The following is a 9,585-nucleotide window of genomic DNA, read 5'->3' on the forward strand; positions in this document are numbered from 1 at the left end:
ACCTCCCTGAAATGAGACGGGAACCTCCCTGAAATGAGACGGGAACCTCCCTGAAATGAGACGGGAACCTCCCTGAAATGAGACGGGAACCTCCCTGAAATAAGGTTTTGCAGGTTGGGATGTCTGATGATGTCACATGAGATACCTACACGTCCTTGGCAGATTGTCAGTATAGACGTATTCAGCTATGCGGGAAAAGAGTACCTGATATTAGTGGATCGTTACTCAGACTTCTGGGAAATTGAACTGCTTCCTGACTTATCCACTGAAACTACAGTTAAGAGGTGCGAGGCGCAGTTTGCCCGTCATGGCCAACCAGATAAAGTGATTTCTGATAATGGCCCTCAGTTCTCAAGCTTACAATTCAGAAGATTTGCCTTTGAATGGGAGTTTGAGCATGTAACTTCCTCACCACGGCATCCACAGGCTAACGGCAGTAGGCTTGGGGTATGGAGGGGGCTGGTAGACAGTCTGAGCTGCAGTATGGGGAGCTCCGTGAATAGTTCCATAGTTGGGTTGGGTAAACACCGCCAAGTTACCCGGTAACAAAGTGCCATGTAGTGTCGCTCGGCGGCATTCGGCTATTCCCTCGCTGCCTTTCGGCCCCTGTGAGAATAGGGCGAATGGCAGCGAGTGAATTGCCGGAGCTTCGGATCAGCCGATCCAGACGTTGGAGTCCAACGGGGTTCTTCACTTCGGCTCAGGCCGAACATGCAGAGCAAGCCGGCCGTTGTACGGCAGAAATCAGCCGTACTTGGCTAAGGTGAACAGCCAGACGGCGTTCAACTTCCTTCACCTCGGCTCGGTTATTCACTCGGCTGCCTCCATCAGATGAGTGAATGACCCCCGTCGTTTTGGGTCATCATACGACGATGAAGCGTAAAGTAGACCGCAGTACTTATATTCAACACCAGGTGGTGATCTCACATGGAACTCCCAGACAGGAAGTGATGTAACGTACAAACAGGAAGTGATGTAAAGTACAAACAGGAAGTGATGTAAGAGTATAAAAAGGAAGTTCCAGGCGAAAGATGAATTGAACGTAAGTAGGGAGGAGACATTGCTGGAAGTGGCAGCAGAGGAGGTAAGAAGATATTATTTTATATTTACACCCGGTAACCCTCCCCCCCCCCACACACAAATATATTTATTATCTTAGAACATCAAAGAGCCTCCACCTCACCGCCTGACCATAGAGGCGAACAGAGCCAAGAAGATCACTGACGGGAGAGGTGAGCGGTGCCGGGAATTCTGGGACATGGTCCAGGAACAGACAAGGGATGTGTCTGGATGGTGACTGTATCATTGTGTGTGTCAGGTTCCTATAAGGTGTCAGGATGTCTCTGTCTATCTCTCCATGGAGGAGTGGGAATATCTAGAAGGACACCGGGATCTCTACAAGGACGTGGTGATGGAGAATGAGCCGCCCCTCACATCACCGGGTAAGAGGAGAGAGCAGTACGGAGGGTCCACCTACATCCCCCATCATCTGATACACACATAGAAACAATGTATTCAGTCAGTGTGTGTGTTCCCTACAGATGGATCCAGTAAGAGGAACCCACCAGAGAGATGTCCCCGCCCTCTGTATTCCCGGGATTCCACACAGGAAGATCTCACCGTACCCCACCATGATCAGGTAGGTGGGACTCGGAATGTAGATATAAAGATGTATTCTAAGCTGCCAGATAATATTTTTCTCCGTGACCTCTTGTTCCTTTGTATGTTTTCTCTTTCTGCTTTTAAAATGTCTTCCATCATCTTTGGGGTTCAGGGTGAAGACCCGGAAGGCATGAAAGTTGAGGGAAAAGAGGAAGAAGAAGAGACGTTGGTGAGTGGAGATCAGCAGTACAAAGAGAATGACGGCCCTCTGTGTTCTCGGGATTTCTTCAAGAAAGATCACAGCTGTACACGCCAGGATCAGGTAGATGGGACTGAACCATGGAACTCAGAAATCATTCTTCCGTGTTATCTCATGTTCCTTCTCATAAATCTATTCCATCATCTTTGGGGTTTTAGGGCGAAGAACTGAAAGACTTCAAAGTTGAGGTTAAAGAGGAAGAAGAGGAGACGTTGGTGGGTGGAGCTCAGCAGTCTATGGAGGAGGGGGAGATGATGATGAAAACTGAACAGGAGGAATCTTCTCTACATATGGACACAAGTAAGTCATAAACACTAAATGTTTTATTTTTTTTTGGGCCATTCCATTCCTTGGATCAGTCCAGATAATTGAGGTTGCAGGTTTAAGACTGAAAGCGTTAATGGTAATACTGTACACTAGAGCTGCAGCTAACGATTATTTTCAAAATCGATTAGTTAGCCGATTATTAAGTTCGATTAATCGGTTAATCGGATAAACAATAAAATAAATTTTAAAAAATGGCTCCAGTGATGGGACTACTAGTTTGTATAACAGTACAATGGTCTCCAGGGCGTCAGAGGTGTTTTGGGGGTTTTGTCTCCTTTCTATGGTTGGTTTTCATATTTTGGGGTTACAATTGGACCCAATTCCATGCCAGAGCTCTGTGATGACTTCTAGACCAACATACATGACTCTGATTACTGACGTGTGTAATGATTTCTCTCCAGCAGATGGATGTGATGTCAGGAATACCTCGGAGAGACATCTTATATTATCTGCTGGTTGTAAGTCAGAAGATAATGTCATCACACAGGATTCTCCAGGAGTGAATCCAAACACACAAAATATACATCACAGACCTCACTGCTCGGAGACATCAATGGATCCCTCTGATCAGGGTGAATCTTCTGATCATTCACATACTATGACTGGAAATATCCATCTAAGATCTCACACTGCAAGAGATCCATCTAATCCCAAGGAATCTTCCTCCCCCCATGAAGGAGATCACAGAGGTGAGGATCCATTCTCATGTTTGGGGTGCGGGAAATCCTTCAAGACAAAAGTTGAACTTCGTAAACATCTCCGATCTCATACCAGTGTAATTTTTTCATGTTCAGAATGCGGGAAATCTTTTAGTAAGGAAACCAAATTTCTTCAACACCAGAAAATTCACACAGTTGAGGATCGTTATTCATGTTCAGAGTGTGGGAAAGGTTTTACTGATAGAAAACAGCTACTAACGCACCAAAAAACTCAAACAGATGATCATCGTTTTTCATGTTCACGGTGCAAAAAATGTTTCACCAGTAAAGGCAGACTTGTAACACACCAGAGGATTCACACTAGTAAGCATGTATGTTCAGAGTGCGGGAAATCATTTGCTTGTTTACATGCATTTCTTACACACCACAGAATTCATACGGGTGAGCGTCCCTTTTCCTGTTTAGAGTGCGGGAAATGTTTTACTCAGAAAGGAGCTCTTAATAGACACCAGAGAAGTCACAGAGGGGACCGTCCTTATTTATGTTCAGAGTGTGGGAAAAGTTTCAACAACAAAAGATTAATCCTGTTACACCAGAGAAGTCACACTGGTGAGCGTCCTTATTCATGTTCAGAGTGCGGGAAATCTTTTACTCAGAAAGCCACTCTTGTTATGCACCAGATAATTCATACAGGTGTGCAGCCCTTTTGCTGTTCAGAGTGCGGAAAATGTTTTTCAAAGAAATTCAATCTTCTTTTACACCAGAGAATTCACACAGGTGAGCGTCCTTATTCATGTTCAGAGTGCGGGAAATCTTTCACTGGGAAATATTTTCTTGTTAAACACCAGAGAATTCATACGGGCGAGTATCCTTATAAATGCTCAGAGTGCGGGAAAAGTTTTACTCAAAAAGGAAGCCTTGCCTTACATCTGAGAACTCACACGGGTGAGCGTCCCTTTTCATGTTCCGAGTGCGGGAAATCTTTTACTCAGAAAAGATGCCTGGCTACACACCAGAGAATTCACACAGGTAAGGGTCCTTTCCCTTGCTTAGAGTGTGGCAAAGGTTTTTCTCTGAAAGGAAGCCTTCTTAAACACCAGAGAAGTCACACAGGTGAGCGACCTTTTTGCTGTTCAGAGTGCGGAAAAAGTTTTGCACAGAAATCCACTCTTCTTTTACACCAGAGAATTCACACGGGTGTGCGTCCTTATTCATGTTCAGAGTGCGGGAAATCTTTCACTTATAAAGCAACCTTTGTTAAACACCAGAGAATTCACAAAGGTGAGACATCTTATTCATGTTCAGAGTGCGGAAAGTGTTTCCCTAATGAAGAAAGACTTGTCAAACACCAGAGGAATCACACGCGTGAGCGTCCTTATTCGTGTTCCGAGTGCGGAAAATCTTTCTCTGTGAAGTATTTTCTTGTTAAACACCAGAGGATTCACACAGGTGAGCGTCCATATTCGTGTTTAGAGTGCGGAAAATCTTTCACTGAGAAAAATTTACTTGTTCAACACCAGAGTATTCACACGGGTGTGCGTCCTTATTCTTGTTCAGAGTGCGGGAAATCTTTTACTCGGAAAGTAGACCTTCGTAATCACAAGAGAATTCACACAGGTGAGCTTCCTTATTCATGTTCAGAGTGCGGGAAAAGTTTTACTCGGAAAGGAAGCCTTGCTTCACATCTGCGAATTCACACAGGTGAGCGTCCTTATTCATGTGCAGAGTGCGGGAAATCTTTCACTCAGAGACATTCTTTTGTTAGACATCAGAGAATTCACACAGGTGAGCGTCCTTATTCATGTTCAGACTGCGGGAAATCTTTCACTCAGAGACAACTCTTTGTGAGACATCAGAGAATTCACAATGATAAGCGTTCCTTAGCAAGTTGAAAGTGCGGGAAAAGTTTCATTCAGAAGAGAAGTTTTGTTAAACACCAGAGAACCCACACCGGTGAGAAACCTTTTTAATATCCGGAGTGTGGGAAATGTTTTACAGATAAAAGAAGTCTAATTGGACATCAGATAGACAATCCTGCTCATTCTTTCGTATGATTCAGTCCATAGAACAACTGGAGGATAAAGTCATTTATAAAGCGCTCATCCCGGGATCAGTGATATTTCATTTATAGTTGAAGTCTGATGGGTCAAGTCTTCTCTCGGTGTCGTCTATGTCTTGGAGACTCTGATGGTGGGACATTTCCTAATCCTTATCAGTTAGGGGGAAGTCTTTTTAAAGGGCCACACCACCAGAAAAGTGTTGTACTTGTTTTATTGAATTCACCCCGATGTGTGTTCCGGAGTCTTTTCATCATTGCAATATAAAACTCTGGAAGAGCTTCATATCCTTCCCTCATATTGATTTTCTTTGTTATATTTTGTAATAATTATAAATATTAAACTGCATGAAGTGGGCGGAGTCACCTGTATCTAGAAGCGCTGTATGTAACTTGCAAAGTTCAATGAATAAAACGTTTGCACACAATGTGCGGGAAATGTACGGTTTGATTTTTCAGTCACAAGGACGGCGGTCCATGTAGAGGAGAGAAAAGCAAAGACTTTGGTGGGTTGGTGCGGATTCCTGCACATAATCGGAACGCTCGGTGGCCGCTGTTCTCTAAATACGGTGGGCGTCCTTAGCGGGTCTATAATAAGCATTAAATTAAAGAGAAACATTTGTATAAATCGTGCATGGGACGAGGACACCCGGGAACAGTCCAAGCGAGTTTGTCCTGCACGTTTGTTTCAGCAAGGCAAATATATCCGGGTCTCTAACCTATTGGCCAGAGTTAGCTAACATTCCTAGCCTGGTGTCTCTAGTGGAGGATCTCAGTTGGCTGTGCGGGGTGTCAAGAAGGCTGTGCAGAGTCTTTGGTGGCTCTGCAGGGTCTCTGGAAGCTGTGTAGGCTCTATGGTGGGCTGTGTAGGCTCTATGGTGGGGTCTTATGTGGGCTTTGCAGGGCCTATGGTGGGCTGTGTGAAGTCTATGGTGGCCTGTTTAGGCTCTCATGTGGGCTGTGTAGGGTCTATGATGGGGTCTCATGTGGGCTGTTTAGGGTCTATGATGGGGTCTCATGTGGGCTGTGTAGGGCCTATGGTGGGGTCTCATGTGGGCTGTGTAGGGCCTATGGTGGGGTCTCATGTGGGCTGTGTAGGGCCTATTGTGGGGTCTCATGTGGGCTGTGTAGGGCCTATTGTGGGGTCTCATGTGGGCTGTGTAGGGCCTATGGTGGGGTCTCATGTGGGCTTTGCAGGGTCTCTGGTGGACTGTGTAGGGCCTATGATGGGCTGTGCAGGGTCTCTGGTGGGCTGTGCGGGGACTAACCAGGGGTCCTGGTTGGTCTTGTAGGTGGGTGCCGGTGGTGTGGTTACACAGGAAGAGGAGGAGATCTCGGGAGTCTTCCTGTGAATGGCCAATAAACATACCAGCCATCTATCACCCCACATCTGTTGAGCTCAGCCAAACCTTTCATTCCACTTCATTGGAAGGATCGCAAACCCCCCTCCATGAAGGATCAGTTTGGATAAAATTTTACCAAAATTTGCTCACTGGAAAAATTGACTTCTAGTTTCAACAACTACAGAGTTCCCTTCCACAACCCCCGGGCCTGCTGGATGGCCTATCGATCTACAATGAGTCATATTTAAAGGGAATGTCCCTCACCGGAGGCACAGAGACGGAACCTTTCCCACCACCATTTAGATGATTTCATTATCTTGATATCGATGACGATGACCTCGGCTCAGAGAAGTCTCGCTTTCTCTCTCTTTGTTACCTTACTTGCTTTTTTCTGTGATATATTGAAGTCAATTGACAAAACGTGCGCATACGTGCGTAAAAACGCTCAAAACCTATTGGAACGCACGGTTTCCATTGAGTCTATGGCTCAGGGAAGTCTCGCTTTCTCTCTCTTTGTTACCTTACTTCCCTTTCTTTTATCTTTTTATCTGTGGTACATTGAAGTCAACGTGCATACGCACGTAAAAACGCTCAAAGCCTATTGCGACGCGCGATTTCCATTGAGTCTACAGGGCCAAAACGAGCCGAGATCCGCCAAATAGAAGCTCGTGTGATTTTTTTCCCGGCGACAAAACGCACGGGGTGTGTACAGGGGCCGTACCAATGAATTAGAGGGGGAAGCTTTTTGTCAGGCTGAAGGTTGACTGCAGTACTTACATTCAACACAAGGTGGAACTCACAGACAGGAAGTGATGTAAAGTACAAACAGGAAGTGATGTAAAAGTATAAAAAGGAAGTTCCGGGCGAAAGATGAATTGAACGTAAGTAGAGAGGAGACGTTGCTGGAACTGGCAGCAGAGGAGGTAATAAGATATTATTTTATATTTACACCCGGTAACTCCTCCCCCCCGCCATGTCCGTCCTCGTCCTCCATATTCATTTATCTCCAGCAACTGCTACACACAAATAAAGGATCAGTTTGGATAAAATTTTACCAAAATTTGCTCACTGGAAAAATTGACTTCTAGTTTCAACAACTACAGAGTTCCCTTCCACAACCCCCGGGCCTGCTGGATGGCCTATCGATCTACAATGAGTCATATTTAAAGGGAATGTCCCTCACCGGAGGCACAGAGACGGAACCTTTCCCACCACCATTTAGATGATTTCATTATCTTGATATCGATGACGATGACCTCGGCTCAGAGAAGTCTCGCTTTCTCTCTCTTTGTTACCTTACTTGCTTTTTTCTGTGATATATTGAAGTCAATTGACAAAACGTGCGCATACGTGCGTAAAAACGCTCAAAACCTATTGGAACGCACGGTTTCCATTGAGTCTATGGCTCAGGGAAGTCTCGCTTTCTCTCTCTTTGTTACCTTACTTCCCTTTCTTTTATCTTTTTATCTGTGGTACATTGAAGTCAACGTGCATACGCACGTAAAAACGCTCAAAGCCTATTGCGACGCGCGATTTCCATTGAGTCTACAGGGCCAAAACGAGCCGAGATCCGCCAAATAGAAGCTCGTGTGATTTTTTTCCCGGCGACAAAACGCACGGGGTGTGTACAGGGGCCGTACCAATGAATTAGAGGGGGAAGCTTTTTGTCAGGCTGAAGGTTGACTGCAGTACTTACATTCAACACAAGGTGGAACTCACAGACAGGAAGTGATGTAAAGTACAAACAGGAAGTGATGTAAAAGTATAAAAAGGAAGTTCCGGGCGAAAGATGAATTGAACGTAAGTAGAGAGGAGACGTTGCTGGAACTGGCAGCAGAGGAGGTAATAAGATATTATTTTATATTTACACCCGGTAACTCCTCCCCCCCGCCATGTCCGTCCTCGTCCTCCATATTCATTTATCTCCAGCAACTGCTACACACAAATATATTTTTCCTGACGCCAATCCATGGCAGCATACAATGGGTATGGCTCCGCCCCCCACCCAATCACAGGACCAGTTATAGTATAAATTAAAGCCCGCCTCCCAAGGCCACCATTCTTTTTTCTGTCCTCGCTGCTCGAGCCGGTTATGCTAAGGATAGGTTGGAGTTTTTTTGCCCTCACCTTGCCGGTTTCTTCTGGCCTGCCGCACAGGTTCAGCCTCTCCTGTTGCGAAGTTCCCTTTGTTCAGGTGGCTGAATGCAATGTTATAAGGGAAGCCCCTCCCCCATAGCCTTGGAGTTGGGGTGCAGGAAATGGTCTCTCTTCATGTTCGGATGCTTCCTCCATCATGGCGGCGGGTTGAACACCAGCTTAGCCTCCTGGCCTGGTGACTCCAGAGAAGAACCGTGACTCAGCTGCAGACATCCCAACTCTCCCGGACGCTCCGGGAGTCTCCCGCTATTGGATAGCGGCTCCCGGCCGCCCCCGGGAGAGAAACACTTCCTCCTGGAAAGGTTTAATCTGCTCGATCGAGCGGATAAACCTTTCACTGCGATCGTTTTTTTGTTTTTCTTTTCTGACATCGGGAGCCGCGGCCGTCAGTCAGAAAAGAAAGGCATAAGAATGCACAGCTAGATTCCTATTGGCTATTGCACTTTGCAATAGCCAATAGCAAACTAGCTATTGAACCCGCCCACTGCTGCTGTCAATCAGCAGAGGGGGACCTGAATTTTTCTATCAGGTCCTCTTCTGGTGATTGAAAGCAGCAGAGGGTGGGTGCAATAGCTAGTTTGCTATTGCAAAGTGCAATAGCCAATAGGAATCCAGCTATGCATTCTTATGCCTTTCTTTTAAAATTTATTCTGACGACTGCGACTGTCAGAATACTAAAAACAAAATCAGAAAAAAAACCTGCAGATAGCAAAGAAGCTATTGCTTCCTGTGCTATCTGCCATCATTTCAGGGGGGTGCTCTCCCCCAGCCCCCCCCTAACCCTCCCTCCGTGGAGTGGGGGGGGGGGGCGTAGAGGGCACCTCCCTGAAATGGCTTCTTTCAGGTTGGGATCCCTGCATCACAAACTAAGGTTGTACTGGGATGATAACATGCATGGACATGCTGACAAGTAGCATCCACTCCATTTTCTCTCAATGAGTCTGTTTCAGTAATACATGTGCTGCTGTTTCCTGTGGCCTTGCAGTGCTGCTATTTCCTGTGGCCTCGCAGTGCTGCTGTTTCCTGTGGCCTCGCAGATTCTATAAGGTGAGGGTCAGGTATGTATGAAGATAAAAATGAGTGTGCAAATGCATGGGCCTAATGGATTGTAAATCTCTCCAGCCCTTTGCCAGCACTGTTCCTCAGCGTGCACATGCAGGGGTTAATGGATTGTAACTCTTC

General features: G+C 45.9%; 1 protein-coding gene across 1 annotated transcript in view; it reads left to right on the top strand.

The window, feature by feature from the left end:
* Positions 1 to 4,739, top strand: part of LOC108802966 (gastrula zinc finger protein XlCGF26.1-like) — a gene marked incomplete at its 5' end in the record, with an annotated part of 6,324 nt that extends 1,585 nt beyond the window's left edge. Inside the window, 7 exons of the mRNA XM_018574813.1 lie at positions 163 to 399; positions 1,775 to 1,924; positions 2,020 to 2,076; positions 2,983 to 3,067; positions 3,313 to 3,540; positions 3,625 to 3,876; positions 3,961 to 4,739. Coding sequence (XP_018430315.1) covers positions 163 to 399; positions 1,775 to 1,924; positions 2,020 to 2,076; positions 2,983 to 3,067; positions 3,313 to 3,540; positions 3,625 to 3,876; positions 3,961 to 4,739 — 1,788 coding nt within the window. The remainder of the gene's footprint in view (positions 1 to 162; positions 400 to 1,774; positions 1,925 to 2,019; positions 2,077 to 2,982; positions 3,068 to 3,312; positions 3,541 to 3,624; positions 3,877 to 3,960) is intronic.
* Positions 4,740 to 9,585: the final 4,846 nt, after the last annotated feature.

This window comes from Nanorana parkeri, unplaced genomic scaffold, assembly GCF_000935625.1.
Source record: "Nanorana parkeri isolate BGI_ZX_2015 unplaced genomic scaffold, ASM93562v1 scaffold3255, whole genome shotgun sequence".
NCBI lineage: Eukaryota > Metazoa > Chordata > Amphibia > Anura > Dicroglossidae > Nanorana > Nanorana parkeri.